Source organism: Euprymna scolopes, chromosome 9 (assembly GCF_053919585.1).
Source record: "Euprymna scolopes isolate OS-2025 chromosome 9, ASM5391958v1, whole genome shotgun sequence".
NCBI classification, from domain to species: domain Eukaryota; kingdom Metazoa; phylum Mollusca; class Cephalopoda; order Sepiida; family Sepiolidae; genus Euprymna; species Euprymna scolopes.
In genome coordinates this window covers 86953741-86980745 of record NC_136490.1, presented here as the reverse complement: position 1 = coordinate 86980745, position 27005 = coordinate 86953741, and the positions used below count along the sequence as shown (strand labels likewise).

At 32.1% G+C, this 27005-nt stretch overlaps 1 protein-coding gene across 2 annotated transcripts in view; it reads right to left on the bottom strand.

Moving 5' to 3' along the window:
• Positions 1–551: 551 nt before the first annotated feature.
• The window catches only part of LOC145284759 (heat shock protein beta-1-like), a 35915-nt gene continuing 9461 nt past the window's right edge, over positions 552–27005 (bottom strand). The window contains exons 2-4 of one of the 2 annotated variants that reach the window (XR_013868875.1): positions 11891–12067; positions 1245–1455; positions 552–972 (exon numbers count right to left, since the gene is read on the bottom strand). Coding sequence is in view for 1 of the 2 variants with exons in the window: in XM_080133724.1 (XP_079989850.1) it covers positions 1324–1455; positions 11891–12067 (309 nt within the window). In the remaining variant the exon portion in view is untranslated. Of the gene's footprint in view, positions 973–1042; positions 1456–11890; positions 12068–27005 lie in introns of those variants that run through there. The other variant, XM_080133724.1, reaches the window with a different exon arrangement.

Sequence of the window (27005 nt, the reverse complement as noted above, 5' to 3'; positions counted from 1 at the left end):
TATGTAATGGTTAATTGACATAATGATTTTTAAAATGTTTTTAAAGAATATCTATTGGCTTAGTTTCCTTTCATATATAGAAATCTATTTTCCACTTTAAAGTGTAAATCCCAAATCTAACTTGTAATCTTTCTGTCAGTTCACAATATATTCTCAATGAATACAAAACAGGTCTGTTTACAATTAAACATTTGTTAATGTTATAGATCAATACTATTGAATGACTGGGAAAAAGGGTTAATTATAGAAAAAATTTTACTAATGAGCGATTGTAAAATGATTACTTTTTTGATAAAAGTTATTGTCTAATAAGATAATACAACAAAAATATCAACATTTTAGATAAAGTGTTTCACTCAGTCATTGTTTTTAAAACTGATAAAACGATTTCTAATTTGTACAATGTTATATTTATGAAGCGCAATTTACAAAATAAATGTTTTTTTTTGTTTGTTTTTTCATCAAGTTGCAATAATAATAACTTGCAGGAATAATTATAGTTTCATAAGTTAAGAAAATAAAGTCTGATTGAAGGAAGTCTCAACACAATCTGAATAATTAGGATTTCTTTATTGAAATATTTTTCTTATAATTAATCAAACAAATGTGGATTTTCCATGACGATTTTTGTTTTTTAAAAAAAATCTGTTCTTAAAATTTGGAATTTTCAGATTAATGTTCTTATTTTGGATATTATTCTCACCATTTCAGCTGATGTAACTTCCAATTTTATTCAGATGCATTTTGTCAAACTTAGAAATCTCTATGTAGTTTCAAGCAGAACTTTATTTAATCCACAGGGATAGTTTGTTCTTATTCTATCAGTAATTACTAGGTATTTCGTAATTGTATTCTTAGTATCGCCTTCAGCCTCTGGAAAACTGTCACTTAGAACCTTTATCCATTACACAATGTGTCTTTGCAGGCAAAAAATCCAAATAATACAAATTATCAATCCTCATCTTAAAAATTCTGAAACAAAAAAGGATAATTTTTAAAGAATTTGAAAGAATGTCACTGATTGAACCTAAAACAAAAGACATTTACTCAATGATTCTTCTTTTTTCTTTTCTTGTTTTTATTAATGAAAAAAAATGTTTCCAAAAATATAAATAGAAAAAAACATTTAAGTTTAACAGTATTATTTCATTCTTATTGAAAAAAAAACTTTGCAAAATTAATATATTGATTACATTAAATTGATTACATTAAATTAAATTCTCTTATTAAACAGTGAACTGTACCTTTGAAATAAAACCAATTGTCTAAATATTTGTTCTAGAAAACCAGCCTAAAAAGCAATATTTAGAACTGTTTCTAGAATTAGACTTTTGCTGCTTCTTGGGTGATTGGAATGATTCGTTCATTTCCATTTTCAGATACATTTTTCGGTGCATGGATGGTTAAGACACCATCAGAAGCCAAAACAGAACTCACATGAATCGGATCACATCCCTGTCAAAGATAAAAATGCACAAATGATGCATTCAGCATGGAATATTTTTTCAAATTAACATTAGTAAATAATTGGATAAATGGTTTTTAGATCATAAAACTAGTTATGAATAAGTAGAAATAAGATGCCAGATGAACTGCAGTTTGGTTTTATGCCTGTGTGAAGCATCACTTATTGTGAAACAAATGCAAGTATCTTGGATAACCTGTATTTTGCTTTGTGTATTTGGAGAAAGCTTTTGATTGTCAAAAGATGTTGTCTGGTGGGCTTTACATAAATTACAATTGAAATATTAGAATTAACAGCATATTTTATGGCAGCTTTAATGCTAAAATGGGAATACATTATTTGTGTCTTAGAAGTGTTGTCCATTCGAGTTTCATATAGGTTGTCTGGAGCATATAGAGTATAAGGACCCTAGCAGATCAAAGAAACAAAAGCAACAGCTTTCCGTTGACCTTGCTCTTTGCACACAGCATCTGTGGACAAACATAAAACATTGAGTTGTTGCAGTTTTTCGTTAACAAGTTTTATTTTTTTAATGTAGGGTGTGTTTTCTTATTTACAAAATGTTTTGATAAACAATCGAGGAATGATTATTTCATAGTTATATTTTTAGTAGGCATTTTAATTTTTGAATAAGATTGATTGTTAATATAGGAAAAGTTTTATTTTAAGAAGATAGGAGGTGGAATAAATATTTATTTTTAATGTAGGGTACAAAACTTTGTTTTGTGGGGGGGGGGGGCTTTCTTTACATTAGAAATCTGCATTAGAATTGAGAATTTAAGACAGTTACCTTTTCTGTCCTCGATGTGAGATTAAATTAAAATTTACTTTTTTAAAAGATTATTTTTAAAAAATAGGTTCTTATTTAGAATTATGCTTGATTAAAAAAAAAATGCATTTTTAATTTATAAAAAAGTAAACAATTTTGGTTTCTCCACTGGGGCATATTGAACAGAAGGTTGGTTTTTAATGTAGGTAAAGTTCAGCTCCCCAAATAGAGACACTCCGGATTGGTATGAAAATTAAGATTAACTCAATCTAAATGGATTTCTTCATCACTAACCAAGGAAAGGAAAGATGAAGTGTAGTATCACAACAGATACTGCACTTTGTTCATAGCCATGTCAAGGACAGTTTTGAAAAAGATATTTTCTGTGTGCTTTTGAAAATAATTTAATATTAAATTATTTTTTAAAATATTAACTTTAGTGACAATAAATTAATATTTTTAGTGCTTTTTTAGTATGTAATACTTAAAAAGAAAAAGCAGAAAAATCTTTATAATGTGTGTAATCGTCACGGAACCAAGATGTCATATTCCAAAATCACATAAATTAATCAAGTAGGGTTTTTTTTATCATTTAATTAATTGGAATTCTCATTGAGATGAGTAACTTTTATCATTTATTGCGAACTATTATACTCATCTTCTAGTTGTTGTTTCACAACATTTCGGCCAACTATTCCTCTGGCCTTCGTCAGGTGGTTGACTGTGATGGGATAGGAACACCGAATCTCCTAACTGCATCCTCAGTGACTTTGTTAGCCAAAACGTGGTGAAACGACAACTATGGAAGGCAGTAATTGCTGAGGATGCAGTTAAGAGATTCAGAGTTCCTATCCTGTCGCGGTTAACCACCTGATGAAGGCCATAGGAATAGTTGGTCGAAACGTGAAACAACAACTAAAAGATGAGCATAATAGTCTGCAATAAATGGATAAATAATATTCATCTCAATAAAAATTCCAATCAATTAAATGATATATACCATTTGGTACGAACCCGACAATGGAAAATCAGATAACAAATAAACGTGGATTTATAAGACCAAAAAATCCAATCTTGATCGCCCTCCAGGGCCCGTGGCACAATGGATAGAGACATTGAGTCTCTATGGTTCCAGGTGAGCATTGTCTGAAAATCGCAGTTTCAATCCTATCCAAAGCCGGCCAGAGGCTTAGTTGACCAAAACATGGTGAGATGACAACAATTATGGAAGGCAGTAATTGTTGAGGATGCAGTTAGGAGATTCGGCGTTCCTATCACATCGAGGTAAACCACCTGACAAAGGCCAAAGGAATAGTTGGCCGAAACGTTAAACAACAACTAAAAAAGATGAGAATAATAGTCTGCAATAAATAAATAGTGCTTTCTTTTGATTAAGAAAATCATTTTCTTGTGATTTTAAGAGTAAATATTTTCATTATAAGGCTGATTTTGATCTTGATAGTTCAAATTGAGTTGTCTCCACCTTATTTATAAAAAGTGGAGGTTCAAAAAATAGCATCTCGTTTGGTAATAAAATTTAATCTTCTTAGTTAAAAAAAAATTACTTGATCAATTCATGTGATTTTTGGAATATGACATTTTTGTTCCAGGTATGTACATAATTAAATGTAATTCTAAATAAGAACCTATTTTTAAAAAATACTCTTTTAAAATAGTAAATTTTGATTTAATCTCATCATGCCCATCATACCAATGACAGAAAAGATGAATGCCTTAAATTCTCGATTTTAAATGTAAGAAAAATCCCCCCCCCCAAAAAAAACTTTTTACCTCACATTAAAAAAAAATATTTATTCCCCCAACATATCATCTTAAAATAAAACTTTCCCCATATTAACAATTGATCTTATTTAAAAATGTAAATACCTATCTAAAAGAAATATGACTTTGAAAATTTAAATAATTATTCCTCAATTGTTTATTAAAGCGTTTTGTTCAAATAGTTTTATTAAAAAGTCTTGTAAATAAAATTAAAAAAAAAAAAATGCTGTCTACAAAAAATAAAACTTGGCGAAAAAAAGCAACTCAGTGTTTCATGTTTGTCTACAGATGCCGTGTGTGAAGGGCAAGTTCAACCTGGATCAACTGAAAGCTGTTGATTTGTTTCTCCAATTTCTTTGGGTCCTCATACTCTACATATTCTGGTTATCTTTAAAAGATGCTTCGTGGTAAAAGATGATAATCAATTTGTGTACAAGAAGTGTAAAGCCACTTAAGGCTGAATGTTAATAAGATGGAATGATTGTCAGCTGAAAGATGAGGAAAACTATGGGAGTACTAACCTTTATCAATGGTATGAACTGCATTTAATTACATGGGCAATTTAGAACGAGAATTTGTTGACATTGGATTTGAAGATGACCAAGTTGTAATCAGTAGAGAATCCAGTCTTATGGTAATAAATTCTGCAGGTAAGAAGCCCTTGCTAAAAAAACTCTGTTCATAGAAATTCCACTGGGTGTTAAGAACATGAAAGGGAAGTAGGTTCTTACTGTGGATGAGAGATCAAAGATTGAAGCTCAGTTAAGCATCTTCCATGCAAACAACTGTCGAGAGAGATAAGCAATGGCTCTTCTTTACAAAGCATGAATTCACTTGATATAAGGAGCTAAAGAGAACGAATTATGATAATCACGACCTTCATCTTGAAAAGACCAAAACTATAGGTAGGTGGAAAACAGTCAACTTGAAAGTTCCATAATCCTGCAGTTCTTGGAAGAAGTTACTGGAATAGGAAGCTGTATTATAATGAGGTATAAAAATAGAGAAATGGTAAAGACCACCAGACGAACAAGTTAAATGAACTGGAACAAAAGAAGCAAGGAATAGAATAAACAATTATGAAGAACACATACTAATAGTATTTATAGAAAAGACTGAGACTGGTAACATTACGTTTCAGAGGGAATAGAAGGAGAAAGAGTGGAGCCAACTAAATATGCTCCTACCTTCTCTTGAATTATCCATAAACCAGAGTTACAACAATTAAAAGATCATCAGTTGAACAAGACCACTAAAGTCGTACTGAATATTACTAAAGAGATCAAAACATTGCAGAAAATTTACCTCTTGAAAATCTTGCTAATGACAGAGAGGAGGCTAACAGCATGATATTTAGTTGGGTCACCTTCCATGATCACCAGCATTTTTAAAGGTAGTGACTACAGAGGACTCTTTCCAACAAGAAGGAAAGCAGGACCGAAACAAACAGATTGAATAATTTTGACAAGAAAGTTCCATAGATAGGATGTTCTAGGAAGGAAACTTTGTTCATGAAAGTTTTGTTGTTTTTTTGGCAGAAAAACTAAAGTTCTTTTCTGTAGTTGTAGATAGACAAGTTCTTGCTATGAATGTTTTGCAGTGAGAAGCATTGATTGGATCTCAGTTGAACACTTATGAACATAACGATACATTAGGTGAAAGCTAACAATGTATCTTCCGTGTGAAAGAAGCTGTAAGAACGAGAAGAAATCCTGACCCACTAGACTGCAAAGTTGATTTTGTACTTTGTCAAGACAAACACCCAAATATGACAACAATACTCCATCTTAGGACTTAGCTGGATTGTATGGGTGAGGTATGAGAAGAATGATCCAACCATTCCTCCAACTTAAAAACCGACCTGAGTCTACAATGAAACCCGGTTCTAAAAGCTTATCAAAGAAGGGGACTTCCTCGAGGACAGAATCATTCATTTCAACTGGAAAATAAGGATCGGAATGTTGGTGGTAAAAAAATAGAGAGAAGCTTGGTTTTAACAAGACACTTTTTTCCAATTGACCCATATGCTTCCAGTTGGAAGAGAGAGAGAGAGAGAGAGAGAGAGAGAGAGAGAGTAAAAAAGAACATCGTAGTCAACTCTGTTGAAAATGCTACCCTAAATAATTGTATGATCTCACAATATTATTTGGAGATCACTAATGACGGGGCGTGTTCGCCCCAGAATAGATCCTTGAGACATTGATTCCAACTTCTGCCCATGAGTAATTAATTTTCTAAACCTATCCGAGAAAAAGGATTAAATGATTATGAAGACATTGTCAGATATTCCATAGCAAACAAGTTCGTGACGCTACCTTTTGTGGCAAACCCTATTTAGGATCTTTTATATGCTCTAGAAACAAATCTCATTTTAAGAAAATCGTTAATCCTATGTGACAATATCTTGCACGACAAAATCAACATTGTTACTAAGTAGATCGTTTTTGCTGAGGTGTTTGCAATTTCTTGGTTTATCACTAGTGAAACAAGAATATGGATTGTGGTCGGATACACTACATAGGCTTCTACATCAGCATTTACCATAACAATTTCCAACGTTGGATCCTTGTATATTTTTATTACTAAAAAATAAAACTGAAAATTACGGATCAAAATACAAAGCGTAAAGAAAAATCAAGAAATTCAATTAAAATTATTTGATGGCAGCGACTTCATCTGTTGAACAGCGGCTTTGTCAACGAGTAACAACATCTCAAAACAATGATTATACATCGATTTCTTTTCTGCTATTGTTCTTGATTCTTATTTCAAATGATTGTTCCCATTTTATTTGTTTAACGAACAAAAATGAGAACTACAGGTGAATAAATCAATGGAGGAAAATGATTTTTTTTAATTGAAATTTCAAAGAATAAATTCAAACAGAAATTACGAAAACGATATTAACTGATCAATGATTTGATACTCAATCTACGAATGGATCAAATCGGATAATTAATAATAATTAACGGCGTTTAATGTTTTATCTGGTTTCACAAACAAAGTGCCGTTTTTTTTTTTTTTTCTTTTACTACAGCAGGTGCACATGCAGTGATTACAGTTTGATTTGAAGGCACAAAGGAAATGACTGTATCCAATTAAATATCTAATAATTTCAACCACAGATTTCATATAGCCATTATATATACAAAAATAATGCAAAATAAAGAAGGAAGATTGCTGCTAAATTCTAAAATATATACTAAATAATATATATACTATAATAAAACAAAAATAAGCCATACGATAATGAACTTTTTTGTATGTAGACATATTCATGTATTTATTATGTTCCTTTCTGATGATATATATTTGTGTATTAATTGCCGAAGACAATAACTATTGTAGTTAATTAATTGAGCGTGGAATTGCCATCGTTTACTCTAAGTTTAAGCGAAAATTATGGCTCATGTCCTTCGCAGTGTTAAGTAAATGTAGTATATTTTAGTAGATTTGAATATCAATTTGATAATCCGGGTCAATATCATATATATATATATAAGAACAAACAGTTAATAAAACATGTTAAAAAACACTTTGAAAAAGAGTTAAAAACATATTTAATCTGAAAAGGAAACACTTGATAAGTGGATAGTCCTTAATCCGTGGAGTTTCGAAGAAATACTTTTCTTCTCATCAGAGGGTGAGAATTAGCAAAATGCGGGATCAGAATTTTGCATACAAAAGTATTTGATGAAACTGCAAGTAAGTCAAAGATCTTACTTGATAACAAAAAGTAAAGCAGAGGGAATATGGTGAAGAAAAAGGTGATTACACGTGAATGGATAGTCTGGTGAAAGGTAAATAATCTAATGACGGTAAAACCCAAAAATATAAATCCAAGAAAATTAATTGAATTTTCATTCGCACAGGTAAAATCCAAGGAAATCCCGTAATTCTTCCCTGATCTTTTTTAATTACCTTATGTTTCAGCAGCCATATGAAACGCATATCTTCTTTTTCTTTTATTAATATTATTGGAATTTTCCCCCTTTTCCTTGTACATATTTGTGAATTATTCCATGGATTTCGGCCTTTTGGATTATTTTGGACCATCTTCCAATTACGGGATTTCCTTGGATTTTACTTGTGCGAATGGAAATTCAATTAACTTTCTTGAATTTCCTATTTGGTTTTATCGAGCTTTTACATCTGGTTGAGATTACTTTATAAATATCAATTCTTTAATATTTATAATATACTTTAGTTTTGCCATCTTGGATCATTTTGGTAAATTTAATTGTAATTTTTATTTTATTTTATCTTATATATATATATATATATATATATATATATATATATATATATAAATGACAAGTCTATATTCCAAATTCCAAATTCCAAGATGTTGTTCATCTTACCATTTCTTTCTTTCAGCATGTTAAAATGTTCCATTATATATATATATATATATATATATATATATATATATATATATATATATATATATATATATATATATATATATATATAAGAGCAAATAGTTAAAAAAAAAACCTGTTTAAAAAAACACTGAAAAAGAGTTAAAAACATATTTAATTTGAAAAGGAAACACTAAATAAGTGGGTAGTCCTTAATCCACGGAGTTTCGAAGAAATACTTCTCTTCTCATCAGAGGGTAGGATTTATAGTATTAATAATTATACTTTAATAAGCACTTATGCTATTAATAATTATACTATTAATAATTATTCATTTATATCTACAGATACAAGTGTTTCATCTTTACGCAATCATCAGTGAAAGGTAAAAAGTCCTACCAGTCATATGATTCAAAGCCATCTTTTACTCCATTTGCTGAGCCTCAATCTCAGTGCCACCAAACAATTGCTATGGAAATTAAGGGAATTAAGAATTATTAAATGCCGAATTCAGGCAAATATAAGGACAATGTAGAATGCTCGCAGCAGCGGGGGTCGTGAACATTGCATAGAGGCTAGTTGACTGCCTTAGTTATCATTCTACAGACAGTGCTCATCCTTAAGTATTCTTAAAGAGACTTGATAATTATAATTAAATAATAATTATTCATTTACACCTACACACAGTAATGTTTCGTGCTTACACAATCATCAGTGTAGGGTAACAATTTTTGCCGGTCATGAAATTCGAACCCAGGCACAAAACCACCTCTTGCTCCATTTGCTGAAATTCTACCTCAGGGCCATCAACCAATTGCCACGATAATGAAGAGAAATAAAGAACTATTAAATGCTATATATATATATATATATATATATATATATATATATATATATATATATATATATATATATATATATATATATATATATATATATATATATATAAGAACAAACAGTTAATAAAACATGTTAAAAAACACTTTGAAAAAGAGTTAAAAACATATTTAATCTGAAAAGGAAACACTTGATAAGTGGATTGTCCTTAATCCGTGGAGTTTCGAAGAAATACTTTTCTTCTCATATGAGGGTGAGAATTAGCAAAATGCGGGATCAGAATTTTGCATACAAAAGTATTTGATGAAACTGCAAGTAAGTCAAAGATCTTACTTGATAACAAAAAGTAAAGCAGAGGGAATATGGTGAAGAAAAAGGTGATTACACGTGAATGGATAGTCTGGTGAAAGGTAAATAATCTAATGACGGTAAAACCCAAAAATATAAATCCAAGAAAATTAATTGAATTTTCATTCGCACAGGTAAAATCCAAGGAAATCCCGTAATTCTTTCCTGATCTTTTTTAATTACATTATGTTTCAGCAGCCGTATGAAACGCATATCTTCTTTTTCTTTTATTAATATTATTGGAATTTTCCCCCTTTTCCTTGTACATATTTGTGAATTATTCCATGGATTTCGGCCTTTTGGATTATTTTGGACCATCTTCCAATTACGGGATTTCCTTGGATTTTACTTGTGCGAATGGAAATTCAATTAACTTTCTTGGATTTCCTATTTGGTTTTATCGAGCTTTTACATTTGGTTGCGATTACTTTATAAATATCAATTCTTTAATATTTATAATATACTTTAGTTTTGCCATCTTGGATCATTTTGGTAAATTTAATTGTAATTTTTATTTTATTTTATCTTATATATATATATATATATATATATATATATATATATATATATATATAAAAAATTTAAAAAAAGGAGAATTTTTATAGGGAAATATTTTATGTTACACCAGCCAAAGGAGACAAGAAAATCTCAGCAAATCATTTCTTCTTAAAAAAAACAGATTTATTGTCATCATGAAATATAGCTCAGTGATAGAGCATGGATCCAATGTTTAAGCCTGGGTGTACCTCACAATTTTATTTTAATTTATTTTTTATTAATGAATTCAATTTATGATAAAAGAAGAAGTACCATTTAAAATCACCACAAATGATTTCTTCATTTGCATATTATAAATTATAAAATTAAACATTAATCAGAAGTTACTTTTCCAGGGCATTCATCTTCATGTCCAAATATCCGCTGACATGATATTGTAAACAAACACAGACGTAATTTAATGAACGACATTATCATTATTATTTTTGGAGTTTTTTTTTTTTAGTTTTTTTTGCAAATTAGTCCACCAGGCAAATCATTCCTCATACACTTTCAATACTGCTAATACTAAGCTTGTTTCCTTCAATAATTTCAAGAAACCGTCTCAACCACTGATAGCTATAGCTAAAGATACATTATCTGAAAATACTTCTTTCAAACTCCTCAGCTTAACGTTCACAGGAAACATGAGTTAGAACAGATACATTGAGAGGATTGCCAGGGAAACTGTGAGGATACCATGCTAGAAAGTTACTTATGCCTGAAAGTATCCTGTATCTTTACAAGACCACCATTCGCCCATGTATGGAGTATTGTTGTCACATTTGGGCTGGTGCATCTGTTACTAGTCTCTCACTCCTGGACAAGGTTCAAAAGAAAGTCCCCAACCTGATATGTCCTGAACTGTTATCTAAACTTCAACTTCTGTCCTATCGACGAAATGTAGCATCCCTCTGTTTGTTCTACAAGTATTTTAATGGTAAATGCTCCAATGAAATACAAGCACTTGTACTCCCTCGACGTAAATACTCCCGACAAACCCAACAAACAGCAAAACCCCATCCCTACACAGTAGAGATCCCTAGATGTAAGAAGACCTTTTACTCTAATAGTTTCTTCTCCAGAACTGCTAGACTTCGGAACTCCCTACTGGGTTTCTGCTTTCCCAACTGTACTGACATGCAAAAGTTCAAGTGTAATATGAACAGACATCTTGCTGCTCAACTCCTTACATAATATCCTTGCAAATTATGGTACCGATAGTCGCCTCCTACATCAAAGTGACACTGTGTCTTGTTTGGGGTGAAAATGGAATTTAACAGAAAGATATGATATTCAATAGAAGATAGATTCTATAATAAAAATATCATGTTTAAGCATATTGTACGACCAAGCAACGCCGGGCGTCCAGCTAATATATATATATATATATATATATATATATATATATATATATATATATATATATATAGCGCATCCACATACATACCTACATCGTTTTATGGTAATCAGATGAGTATTTATCGACAGTTTAAAAAAGGCCTCAAAGTTTCTTTCTAATTTCGAAGCGTCATGATAGTAAACCCATGTCAACCATTTTAAAATCATTGATGATACATCAAAATGACTGACTTGTGTTTACTATTGTGATCTTTCAAAATCAGAAAGCAAGCTAAAGCCTTTTAAACTGCCGATCATAAATTTATTTTCGCTGAATAAAAGTTTAAAGGCAAAAAAAAAAAATAATAATAATGTAGTGTTATGCTCCTAAATCAAGAAAACTTTTCTCACGTCCTTTGTAATATCAGAGAAAAAAAGATATTGCTTTACCCTGGGTAGTAAATATTGACGTGTAAATTCTCGTTGGATGAATCCATGTTCATCCTGTCTTTCTTCGTGTTTTGCATGAATTATAATTCGATCATCCACTGATTTAAGGGTCAATTCCTCTGGAGTAAAATGACTCACATCAAGACGAACACGAAATTCTTTGTCATCGTGAGAAACCTGAAAAAAATGGAAGAAATTGAACCAATTTATTGCAGATAAAACAAAAGTATTTTGAATGCAGAAAGTAAAAAAAATCTTAATCATGACATTATGTAGTTTTCTGGGTTTTTTGTTTGTTTTTGTTTTTTTGTTATATTGATGTGAAAATTGCTTATGGTGTTCAGTCTACATAATCAAACGTTTATAATCAAGAGTTTATAATAATGATAATATATTTAGCCTCGCTCACACGCAGCGCACACACAGACACAATGCACAACACCCTCAAGTTTGAGTTTTGCAATAAGTAATGCCTCTGACCAACTTCCAGTTGTCTGATCTAGCTGAAATTTTGCATATGCAATGATTTATATCTCTACGGGTTATGTGGAAAATTACAGCTCTGAACTAATTGTGATTTCTGTTTTACAGGTGTTTGAACTAAGTCAGGTGTAAAATGGAGCCTGTTGAATATCGAGCAGTGATCCGGTTTTTGTATTTGAAAGGACGCACACCACAGGAGACTTTTGATGAGATGAAAGAAACTTATGGTGATAATGCCCTATCATATGACCTTGTAAAACGCTGGCATCGTGAATTCAAACATGGCTGGAAGTCTGTGGAAACAGCTCCCAGACCTGGTCGCCCCCTCCTTCTGCCATTGATGAGGTATCGGTCCGTCAAGTTGAGGCTGCCATTTTGGAAGATCGGCACATTACTATTCGCCAAATAGCCCAAGATTTCAGGATTAGTACAGGGTCTGTGGAAACTATCATTCATGACCATTTGCATATGCATAAGGTGTTTGCCAAATGGATTCCCAGGTAACGTGTCGAGTGCTCGAGGATGAATTTGGAGATGTGCCAAGAAGATGAGTCAAAGTTTTTCAAAAGACTGATTACACAGGATGAAACCTGGGTCCATCACTATGATCCAGAGACCAAAGCCCAGTCAATGCAGTGGAAGCACTTGGACTCACCACCTCCAAAGAAGGCAAGGGTGCAGCCCTCCGCTGGCAAGGTCATGCTCACAGTCTTCTGGGACCAGGACGGAGTAGTGATGACAGATTTCCTGGAAAAGGGTGCCACAATTACAGGAGCCTATTATGCTTCACTTTTGAGGAAATTGAATGAAGTTATCAAAATCAAGAGGTAGGACAAGATCCGCAAAGGTACCCTCCTCCTGCAGGACAACGCTCCGGTCCACAACTCACATGTTGCCAGATCTGAAGTATGGGTGTGTGGTTATGAAATCCTGCCCCATCCTCCCTACTCTACTGACCTCGCACCCTCTGACTCTCACCTCTTCCCAGCCATGAAGTTGTTTTTGAAAGGAAAGCGTTTCTCAGATGATGCAGCCTTGATTCCATTAGTCACGTCGTTGTTGGAGGACCAACCTGGGGTGTTCTACAAAAATGGTCTCCAGATCTGCATCAAACGATGGGAGGAATGTATAACTCTGGGTGGTTCCTATGTAGAGAAAGACTAATAACTGTGCCAAGTTTCGTTCCTCTACTTCTATGGGAAATGGGTCAGGGGCATTACTTATTGCACGCCCCTCGTATATGGTTATCGCCCCTTATTTCCAGAGCTGCATATTTCAACCGATAGGTGGCGATATCGACTCCCTTTTTTTCTCTTTCTATCTTATCCACTTTTTATCAGGGACGTCATGCGGTATGGACATGTGGACATTTCTCTCCACCTGTTTTTCTTATAAACATGTACCAGTCGCCCATAATAAATTCACATGGTTTGTAAGTTACATATTTTGGTGGGCGTTGTTTCTTTATTTGTTATTCATCCATTGATTTTGCCCTCTCAACATGGTAGATGGCATTTAACTTCTATGACAAGTGGAAAAATGTGTCCCTATTTTATGAGCGGCACATGTCAGGGGCGGCATTTTGAGAAGGTGAAAATAGAAAAAATAGATAAAAGTTAATAAAAAATCGGAATTTTTTACCCTAAAATTTGTAAAAAATCTGATCTTATGGAGGTATTGGGATCGGAAAAATGTGTCCCTATTTAACGATCAGCACGTGCCAAGGAGCGGCATTTTAGGAGGATAAAAATAGAAAAAAATAAATAAAAGCTAACAAAAAATTTGAAATTTTATACCGAAAAGGTTTTAAAAATCTGAATTTTGGAGGTATAGGAATCAGAAAGGTGTGTGCCTATTTTATGAGCGGCTCATGTCGGGGGGGGGGGACATTTTGAGAGGGTAAAAAAGAAAATATAAAAAAATAAATAAAAATAAATAAAAACTAACAAAATATACCGAAAATTTTATACCGAAAAGTTTGTAAAATATCAGAACTTTTGGAGGTATTGGAATCGGAAAAATGTGTCCCTATTTTACGAGCGGCACATTGTGTGGATAAAAATAGAAAATAGAAAAAACTAAATAAAAGCTAACAAAAAAAATTGAAATTTTATACCGAAAATATTGTAAAAAATCGGACTGTTTGAGGTATCGAAATCGGAAAAATGTGTCCCTTATTTACGATTCCAAAACCGATCGTTTTAAATTTTTAATTTAATTATTCATTATTGGTACTAATGACAAATATTTATTTTTTATGACTAAATCTAAAATGATAATAACATCAAAATACGATGTAAATTTATTTTATTTGTCAAACAAAGTTTTAAAAAAACGTTGCATAAATTCTCTAGGTAACCTTTCAAAGAAAGCGGTTGATTTATATGTTCCAAAAAATATTGAAAAATTAAACAAAACATTTTCGTCAAGAAAAATACTTTCAATAATTACTGATAATTAGACGATACAACGGAAAATTAGCAACAGAAAATTGCGTAATTTTAGAATTGTAGAAACATTAAGCAAGTACAGAATAAAAATGGACTCTAAACAGATTTTATGATCGTTATATCAGGGGATATAATTTTAAATGGGAAGTAAGCTCTACACCGCAAATACTACTTAAGTAAGTTTCGAACAATCACGGAGTAATTGACTTTTTTTCAAACTATTAGCAAAATTTTATAATCACTGATGTATATATGATGAAACCGAAATTTATTATGATGAATTAATTGTGGTAATAGGATTTTACTTTTTTTATTATTTTTTTATTAATATAATAATTGTAAAAGATAATACAAGAAAAATCTCCTTAGAACGCGTCCCTAACTTAGAAAAATCGACCCTCTTGCTTTCAAACAAGAGTAAATATTTAAAAATATGTATATTTCTGTGAGAGGTACTTGAATCCTATTTAAAACTATATCGTCTTTAAGAATGGTCTTAAACTCTATCTTCAATTGACATTTATTCATACCTTGCCAAAATTAGTTCCTTGGTGTCTAATTTTTCTAAATTTAATTAAATTAAAATAAACATATAAAAAGTGATTATTTTAAATGTTTTTGATTCATTTGGGATTTTAGCTGTTTTTGCTTTAATTAGCTGGTGAGGTTTGTCCGGTACTTTTGTCCGATCCCCTAGGTGTATACATGCATATATGCAGCCATATATATATATATATATATATATATATATATATATATATATATATATATATATATATATATGTATATGTATATATATTTATATAAAATGGGTTAAGAAATCCAAAGAAAGAAAGATGTATATTTAAATAAGGGACTGTTGATGACTACTCCCTTATTTGAATATATATATATATATATATATATATATATATATATATATATATATATATATGTATATATATATATATATATATATATATACACGTATGAATATGTGTATGCAGGTATGTATATGTATATATATATATATATATATGTGTGTGTGTGTGTGTGTGTGTGTGTGTGTGTGTGTGTGTGTGTGTGTGTGTGTGTGTGTGTGTGTGTGTATCCCAGTGATGGGACGATTCCAAAATTTTTCCCGATTCCGATTATATTACCGATTCTGTCTGAAATTCCCGATCCGATACGATTCCTGATTTTGATTCTTTTTAAATTTCTAAATATTTAATTAGTGATTTGTTTTAGTCTTATTTTTCTTTTTTTTTCGAATTACTTTAAAACCTCATGTCTGCATATGTTTTCGCAAACAAAAAAAAAATGCCCTTGTTGTGTGTGTGGGACATGTATTAAATATACGGGGGTGGGGTTCTAAATATATTTTCTCGAATGTTTTCCTTTTACTTGATTGAAAATAATGAAACAACTAAAGATGCATTTCTCTTTTAAAACAAAGCCGATTTGCATTTGTCATTAGTTGGCAAAATGCTATTTGAATATTTCATAAACAATTGAAAATAATTAACGATTATTATGAAAAAAATAAAACGGTATAGGAACAGAATAGTTAACAACTTCCCCTCTCCACTTTAAACATGAGTTTCTAAATAACATAATTACTCTATAGAAAACAATTATTAACTTGAGAACGGATGTGAATGTATTCTTAACTATTCTATACGTTCTCTGTATCAAAGAATGTTCACGTGTTTATCCTAATCATAAATATTTGCCCTGTTTTTACTACTGACAATGTTATAGACATGTAGTAGATTGATTTGTTTTAATGAAAAAAAAAACAAACAAAAAAAAACAAAAAAAACAAAAACGAAAAAAAACAAGGTACAGATAATTATAATAGAAATACTTTTTACTAATATTGTGAGAATTTTAGACTAAAACTCTTGGCTAAAAATGATATTTTCCTTTTGTTTTATTCGACTTTCATTTTGTTTTATGCGATTGCATATGGACACTTTAAAAATATTTCCGAAAAAAAGCAAAAACAATTATTTTATTTTTAAATTTAAACTTTCGTACATTAATTTAACCTAAAATGATGAATGATCATCATTTCCAGGCTACACTAACATTGTAGAAATGTTCACTAACAAGGTTGTAAAACTATGCGTAATCGCTTAGACCCCCATCCCCGAAAAAAAAAAAAACTTACAGAATTTATTTCCATGAAGAAAATAATAATTTTTGGTTAGTGTTATAAAATGCTAAAATGTTTCTGAAATGAAAAATCATTTTACATCCAATTAATATTGAAGCAGACCTCCACCCTAAATTCTTAAATGATTGTTTTGTTTGTTTATCTTTCCGCCAAGTTTTTTAAGGAGTTAACGCGTAATCGCCTAAAAATAGAATCTTGTTTTATTGTAGAAGAGTAACCTAACTGAGATACTCAATATACTACTACTACTACTACTAAGTTATTATATTATAGGTTTAAATATGAAAAATAATAAAAAGTTATAAAAATAGTAATTCTTTTTTTAATCTAAAAAACAGTTTTAATGTATTTAGAATACATTTTTAGAAATACACTTACATTTTAATGTTGGCAAAATGTCCATGTCTTTCAGTGGAAACAAACCACCCAAATGTTTCAAGAATTTACTTGTAGTCTCGGTGTTATTGCTTCTATACCCAACCATGCCTAATTTTACAATCAGGCCAACGATCGGGTGTGCAGGAATGAATCTTCGAAATCAACCCAAAGGCTCTATTTGTGCCATGCATTAACCATTCATTAAATCTGGCTTGTGTGCATGCCGCTTCTGTAGGGGTTCACTCTGTTATTTTTATTTATTTATTTTTTGTCATACTGAAACGGTTATTGTCATTCTTTTCTGCATCTACACATTGCTAGGACGTCTTGATTCAGTTAACCGGTCTAAGTGTCAAACGGACTGTGAAAACTAGATGGAGTAGTCGAGCAGATGCTGTAAATGTTATGATAAAAAAATTATTGGAAGTCATCATTGTCCTGGAACAGCTCACAGAAAAAGGAGAAACTTCAACCACAAGATCAGATGCATCTTTAATTCTCAACTCGGTATTGTCGTTTCCGTTTCTTTTATTTCTGAGCCTTTGGAAAACTATTCTCCCAGAAATCAATGATGCCCAGAAGTATTTTCAAGAAAAGGGGCTAGATCTGCAACAAAGTTCTGTCAGGCTGTCGGCGTTGAGAGATTGCCTTCTTCCGAACAGAGAAAAGATGGCGGATGCTACAATAGACGAGTCAAAAAATCTCTGCTCTGAAATAGGGATAAGCATGGAGCATCGTATTCGCAAAAAGAAACGAATGGGTGGTGAATGATTGACTGATACAGCACTGGGGTTTCATACTGAGCTGAGACGGGAAATGTTGTCTGTCATAGACAGGTTGACTGAAGTAATATCTTGCAGATTTCAACAAGTTCACAATCTTGCAAGTAAATACGCTTTTCTTACACTGTCAAATCTGCTTGATGATAATTACGATTGTCAGCTTGGTGAAGTTGAAGAAGATAAATTCTTTGCCGAAAGGGAGAGATTACAGTATTTTGTGAAAGCTTCAGGAAAAGACAAAATCAATGGACCTCTTGAAATTTTGAACTTTATACAGAAATACCACCTTGAGGATTCCGTCCCTAATATTCTGATCTTGCTGCGCATTTTCCTTACCTGAGCTATTAGCATTGCCAGCTGTCAAAACTGAAAACTCATAAAAATCTACCTTCGATCAAAAATGAGACAGGCGAGGCTTACAAACTTGGCAATCTTCTCCATAGAGAAGGAAATTGTCGATAAAGTGAATTTTATGGAGTTATTGATAACTTTGCCGAAAAAGGTGCGAAAAATATGTTTGTAAATTTTCAACCGATTTGATGCCTTGATAGTTCTCTCACAAAAAATAAATTTATAACCTTATTTTCAATTCATAAATACATTTATTTAAAAAAAAATGTTTAAACTATTTTTAAAAGAATTGAAACATTAGTAACAACAACAAATTTCTTAAATTTCGCACTTAAACCGAGCGATTACACACACGGATTTCAAAAAGCATGGATGCAAGACGTTTTTTTTTCTCTTCAGGAGGCTCGATCTCTTAATAATAACATTATGAAGAAAAAGAAAACTACATCGGACTATCCTCTCCTTGATACAGCTATGTTTTTGTGTGTGTGAAAATTCGGAAATAACAATAAAAAGTAAATAAAAATGATTTTATCATTTCTTAACCTTTTTATGCTTTCAAATATTCTCATTTAAATTTATTAAAAAATGTTTTCTAAAATTTTCCATTTCTTAAATTTTCCATTTCTTAAATTTTCCATTTCTTAAATTTTGCGCTTAAACCGAGCGATTACATACAAGGATTTCAAAATGCGCTGATACAAGACTTTTTTTTATTTTTGAGAGGCTCGACCTCTTAATAATAACATTATGAAGAAAAAGAAGAGAAAACCAGATTGAACTATCCTCTCTTTAATACAGCCCTGTTATCTGGCGAAATTCGAACTTCAACAACAACAAAAAAGTAAATAAAATGATTTTCTCATTTCATAACATTTTCAGGTGTCCAAATGTTCTCATTTAAATTTATTATTATATTTGTTTGTGTAGCCAATTAATTTAATTTAACATTTTTTTAATAATTTGAATTATACGTTTTTGTTTTGAAAAAATATTTGGTTTCTTTTATTTCATATTAACGTTTACATAATTCCTCTAAGATTAATGTTTACATACTTATTATTATTCAAATTATTGAAAAGAAATTGTTAAATTAAATTAAAATTTTAAAAAAGGGGAATTGTGTAAACATTAATCTGAAGGGAATTTTGTAAACATTAGTTCAATGGAAATAAATATTTTGAGGACTTTTTGAAATTTTGAAGGTTTTAATATGTTGTCATATGTCAGTAGTGGGGTGGGGGCGGCAAAACAGGTAATCATATGCCATCGGGGGGGGGGCATAATTATATGCCAGCGGGGTGGGGGTGGGGGAAAACAGGTACTTATATGCCAACGGGGTGGGGGACAAACAGGTACTTATATGCCATCTGGATGGGGCGGCAAATTTTGCGACAAAAACTAATTCTACGCCACTGATTAGATACCATTGGTTTTACTTGAAATTCAATCTTTCGATTTTCGAATTTCGTTCTTTTAAAGAAGAAGCACCTTTTATTCAAACAAATTCAAGTCTAATCAAAGTTTTCTTTTGAAGAATCAGACATCACTGAAAAGAATAAATCTATAACATGGATCCTGGCTGAGATTGGATATAAATGGCGGAAACTTATAAAACACATGCTGACATTTAAAAATAGTTATATAAATGGCGACTAAAAAAAAAACGGACAAAAAATTCATGTTAGAAATGATTGACAATGAGTCATCATGTAACACCGAAAGAATGTTTTGATAAAAATATACAACTTTACATAAAGATGTTTTGATATAAAGATGTTTTGAGTGAGTACATTGTTAGGAAAGTTAAAAGTTCTGTTTTGTAAAGTGTTTGAAGAAGAATAATAATCAAACCTTTGGTTAGGTTATCAGATGATGAGTTATGACGTCATCATTAAATCACCCTCTTGGGTTGTGTTGCAACACGAGATAGAATAATATGTTATCGAATGCTACACATACTGCTCTTGAATATGTTTAAAATAGAGCATTAGTTCGGAGTAAAAGATCAGTTTCAGGCCTGTCAGTTACACATGCGTGCATTCTTCTCTTCATACTTTTGCACGAGTTATAAAAAAAGTTAGGCTCAAAATATTACAAACTTGTGCCGGCAATAAAATATCACCGGATACCCGAGAGCAGAACCTACCCAATATAAAAGTAAATGCACGCTTAATTATTTAGGGCAAATATTAACACACCTTCGAAGGCGCCCGAGGGCGAAGAATATCAATGCTTTTCTTTTTCTTGTTTTTTTTTATAGTAAAAAGCAGTAGTTTCTGGAATTTTGCTTATAACTTTACTTTCTTCAACCAAAAAAACTGTAGATTCGTCGCTAATTCTTGGCAACATTTTGTTTTTGTTGTTGCTGTTGTTATAACACACACACACACACACACACACACTCTCTCTCTCTCTCTCTCTCTCTCTCTCTCTCTCTCTCTCTCTCTCTCTCTCTCTCTCTCTCTCTCTCTCTTAAGGGGTGATGGGATTCACTGACAAGTTAGCTGTTAGGAACGTTTCACATAAGCAAAGGAATGTTTGTGTACATATACGCAATGCTTGTGCTAAGAAGTTCATGGCTCCACCCATATTATATGATATGAGGACTCCACTGGGAAATTACTCAGATCTTTTCCGTTTATTATCTGCCAATATTTCCCCTCTGTAGTATTTGTTCGTTCATCATGATACTATCTTCCCAAGCATTGCCTCCTTTCCTAAGGGAAGTAGTGTATTCTGTTGTCATGGGAGCATCCTCCTAGGCATTACTACTCCACTGAGAGACTGGATAGTGATAGCTACGGTTTGAGTTAGGGTCAGTGTACTATTAAAATGTCCAAGATTCGATTATTTTTTGTATACAAACTGAGATGTGTTCTTAAATCAAAAAACCGTTTAAATTTCCAGTGTTTATTCAATATCTCTCACAGACGGCTAGTCTATTACAGCATGTGTTCTTCACAATGATTTGATCTGTTCCATTCTTATCTTTGTTCCATTTCATTTGACTCGTTGATCTAGTGGTCTCCATCAATGCGATGTTTTTATACATCAATACAGCTTCCTGTTCCAGTAAGTTCTTTCCAAGAACTAAAGACTTGTGGAACTCTCTTTCTGCTGACTGTTTTCTTCCTACTTATAGCTTTGGTATTTTCAAAAATGATATCCTGTCTTTGCAATAATCATTTTAGTTCTTAAATGAGGTGACTTCATGTCTTGTCTGAAGCGCTTTGCTTAAAATAAAGTATCCGTATGCATACATACAGTTTACCACATAAAAAGGTTTGATCGGAGAGCTAAAATTTCGTGGCCATTGTATTTAATGTATTACGTTGTTCATTAACAGAGATTATATATATATATATATATATATATATATATATATATATATATATATATATATATATATATATATATATATATATATATAAATCAGCAGAGGCGGCTCCCACTGATGTCCGAGTATCGGGCTCTGTCATAAGTCCAAATCTTCACGGTTGAAGTTTCTGTTTAACATGATTTGCAAGGCCAAGTCGGTGATGGAATAACCACGGACAATATTCACAGTGAATGGTAAGAGGAGGACAGGATCATTCACATCGCTCTCTTCTCCTTTGTCGCCTTGCCTCTTCCTTCTCTCTCCTCTTTATCCTCGAAGTCCACAGTGCGAACGTATTGTTCTCCTCTACGGCGTTCGGTTCCTTGCAGTTTCCCCCCCCCAAGGAGTGTCAAGGTGTGCTTTAGTTGGTCCTTGTAGTGCATTTTAGGTGCTCCTTATCATCTGGTTCCGATGGCCAGCTCGCCATATAGGATTTTCTTGGAGATCCATTCTGTGGACGTGTCCTACTCAGAAGAGGTGGTGGCGGATGAGTGTGGCCTCGATTCTACTCACTAAGGCTCTGTCCAGCACTTCTGTTGGAGGTATAGTTCTCTCAAGAGATGTTGAGTATTTGGTTTCAGATGCTGGAAGCATTGTAGCATTTTTACCTCGCTTCTGTACAGTGTCTGTGTTTTTCAAGCATATAAAAGAGTGGAGAGGACTACTGCCAAGAAAAACATGATTTTGGTGGCCATCATAAATGCGTGTTTTTTAAATATGCGACAATTGAGTTGGCTAAAAGCGAAATCGGTTGCCCTGATTCTATTTTCCATATCTTTTTTGCATGTGGATGTTGATGTTAGAATGCTTCCTAGATATGAGAACTGATCTACTTGCTCCAGCGGTTGAAAGTGGTGTTAGTAATAGTCCAGGTGGTGGTTAAACTAATAACTTGGTCTTTTCTGTGGTGACCTGCATTTCCAAATCGTTCATAGGTCGTGTTGTATGCATCTGCTAGTGTCTGGATTCCTCTGCAGTCTGACCTGGAATAGCATTGTCGTCAGCATACTGCAGCTCCCACACCACATGGTTGTCTTAATTTTGGTATGAAGCCAAATGTGGTTGAAACTTCTCCATCCAAGTGATAAAATAAGTCAATTGAGAGTGCTATCACTTTTAGCATTGTTGCTGTGTAGAGAGAGAAACACATTAGTGCCAGGACATCCCTGCTTCAGGTCACTAGTAATGGGGAATAAGTCTGAGAAGGAGATCTGGTGGCATACCTTCCACACAATTGTGTCATGTAAGGCATGAACCAGGGTAACAAAGTCAGGTCGACAACCAAACCTAGTAAGGACTGTTCACATAGTATGTCGGACAACTTTATCAAAGATGAACGTTGTAACTGTTGCTGTACACAGAAGATCATGTTGATGGTCCCATGGCAAGGTTGAAAACCATACTGAGACTCTGGCATCGCATCTTTTGCGAGGATGGGACAAGGGGATGGTTTAGGAGAATGCAAGCGAAGATCTTGCTGGCGATGTGTAGCAGTGATATTACCCAGTAGTTATTGCAGTTCTCACGGTCTCATTTTTTAAATAATGCATGATCGTTGCATCGTGAAAGTTGCTGGGAAGAGTTTTTGTCTCCTAAATCTTCAATATAAGGAGCATGAAACGGTTCCTCACCTCCGGGCTACTATGGGTAAGGAGCTTCAGTGGTATGTTGTTGTTTCTGGGGATTTCTCATGCATTTGAAGTCTTTGTTGAAGTCCTGGATGGAGGGTGGTAGTGCCATCCAGTGATAGATGAGACGCTCTTGTCATTATTTGATTATGGTGACAGTCATTGAGGAGGTTCTTAAAGTGAAACTTTCACCTCATAAGAATACCCTCGCTATCGGTGATGGTTGTAGCATCGTCCACGTCCTCTAGTCCACCCACTAATAAGGCTGTCGAAAAGTCATGATGATGATCAAGATGACAAAATAATAATAATAATAATAATAATAATAATAATAATAATAATAATAATGAATGCAAAGTAATTATAATAATAGTATAGTCAATGAGCAACAACAGCCTTATAATTACTAATAAACTAAGATTCTGCCACACTTAAAACTTCTTACTCCCACAATTTTTTTAATAATGACATCGAATTTAACACTTTATAGAAAGATCCGTTTCGTTCTGTCTAGACAATTTCCGGTCAGCGTAATATAAGCTTTCACGGACTTATTTATTTACTTATTCCCCCCTCCCCCGTTTAGCCTGATCTTAATTTCTTTAAAATTTAATCTGAAATCACTTTTTTTAATTAAGCCGATGATGAAGCTTCTCATACTGGTTTTCTCTCCTTTTATTGCTCGGTCCCATTTGACTGGAGACCGACTTCTCTTTGGGCTACTGCACTGTCCGAAAAAAAATTTTTTTTTCATTATTTCAGCTGTTTTGAAGGCTTTCCCAATCGGATTATATGCATCGTCACGTTGGACTTATTTTGGACCCCATCCTTTCTAATATATATATATATATATATATATATATATATATATATATATATATATATATATATATCCAAAAATTATATATATATATATCCAAAAAATTTTCACTTCTTTTTTTATTTGGCAATTTATAACTACAATAAATTGCGGTTTCACTTAATGCCTTAACTAGCAAATTTTAGCATTACTATAAATATAATTTTCTGATTTCTTTATGTCCTCTGATGAGTAGAATAACAAGAATAGCATTCTTTGAAACTCCGCGAAATAAGGACTTTGTAAATTGTTTTTTGGAGTATTCAGTCGAACAATAAATTTGGATTGTAAAGTTCAACTTACAGTTTTAATTTTCTTTCTTTTATATATATATATATATATATATATATATATATATATATATATATATATATATATATATATATATATATATATTGAGGATAAAGATTAATTATGTAAATTATGAATCAGATTCAAAAGGAGAAACAAAACAAAACAAAATCAAATTGAGTGTATTAATCGTTTCAGAAACGATATTCATTTTATTAATATTGACAAATAATATTGGCAATCATTGACAAAGATTGCTTTTTTTAAATATGGTTTCCTCATCAACACAAATGGGGTGGGAATAAGGTAAGACACCAAAATAAACTAGCAATTACTATGTGGTATGATTCAATTTTGTGACCAGAAAACAGAGACATGCCTCTATATATAGTGACAAACTTAAAAACAATTATCGACATCCCGTTCACCATAAAGATTCATCCACCTCACTTATTATAAAAATGCTAGTTTATTTTGGTGTCTTACTCTATCCCCACCCCATTTGTGTTGATGAAGAGACAATATTCAAAAAAACATTTATTGTCAATTATTGCCAATATTATTTGTCAATATACATAATCAATATTAATAAATTATTAATACATTAAAATTTGCTCTTATAGACTTCCGGTCTTATCCCCCCCCTCTCCCCCCTCTCTCTCTCTCTCTCTCTCTCTCTCTATATATATATATATATATATATATATATATATATATATATATAAAGGTAGACAAAGAGTTTATTAATTTTATTTTAATTCAATAAATATTGAGATAACATTTCAAAATTTTTGTATAAATAAAATCTTTAAAAAATAACTTCTATTTTGTGTTATTAGAATTTCCTCTAATTTTTTTTTTAAACAAAAGAAGTCACACGCATTCCATTATGGTTGTTCATAATTATTTAAAAATTCATAAAAGTCTACACTTTGACAACTTTCATTCATTAAAAATTGTTTTGATAAAAAAACCTATTTTGTGTTAGAATTTTCTTAATTTTATTTTAATTCAATAAATGTTCAGATAATGTTTTATTTTGTGTTATTGTATTACTTTAGTGTATTTGCTTTGCTTTTTACTATAAGTTACGGAAAACTTTAACATTTCTGGATAAGGCCTTTTTTAATTGTCTCCCCCTCAAATGATTTCCTAGAAAATGAAAAAAAATCGTCTAAAAAACAGTAATACACAATTACCAAAACGATTAGTATGGCATTAATTTGTAGTGAGAGATCCAGTTCACCCCAAAACTGGGTACTTAATTGGTGTCGTGAATATCAACATTCCCCTTTGGGGTGCCTTAGGAAACCGGCGATAAACCAATCCCACGTATTAGAGGAGGAGGAGGAGGAGGAAGCAATGCCTGGAGGGGATGGCATAATAGAACCAAACAGAACGATACTCCACCTTGACGTACCCTAGGGCCCCTAAAGACTATATCTTACACATAACTATGAGTCAGTGTTTTATAAATCAAACAGTAGCAAAGTGTGACGTACTTATGGAATTTGGCAAGTCTGCCGAGAAATATCAGCATCAGTCTATTAGTAAAAAGTAGCTATGGCTGCTGCCACGGCTGTTTGGATGAGTGCACCTGGTTAGAACACTTTAAAAAAATGTATACGCATTGCATTATTATTAATATATCAAAGCCTCTATTTATTTGCTTCCCTACGAGGGGAATGTGGGAAACATCGAGTCCCTCATAAAGACACATTCTGGACTGGGACAAAAAGTAAAATTACCTCAATCTAAAAGAATTTCTCCTTCACTAACCGAATATTAGAACAGATGCTACACATTTATCTAAAAATTTAAATGAAATGAAAAATAAACAGACGAATGGAAAAATAAACCTATAAGCCAAAACAATGGAATCGAATGAACTCATATGGTGAGATTTGGGGGATATTTCTCGTTTCTTGGAAATACTAAAATGTTATTCTCATATTTGGCGCATTTGTTATTAGAGCAAAAATCGAAATATTGACTTTCAATTAAAACCAATGGTATCTACTTAATTGTGATGTCGAAATTAACAACATATCCAAAAATTATAAAAATGATGAAGTAGAAAATTAATTATTTATGGAAATATTTTTTCGAAATAAATTGCACATTATATTTAAATAAACAGCATAAAGTCAGGTGAAGTAACAGCAGTCAGTCTTGTTGCAATTAATGGCGGATATCAATGAATCATGGAATCATGAAAATACATGTTTTATGTAATAAAGATTCCACTAATTGTGACATGCCAATTAAGTAGATAACATTGCTTTTAGTTGAAATTGATATAAAAAGTAAAATACGAGGGGCGTGCAATAAGTAATGCCCCTGACCCACTTCC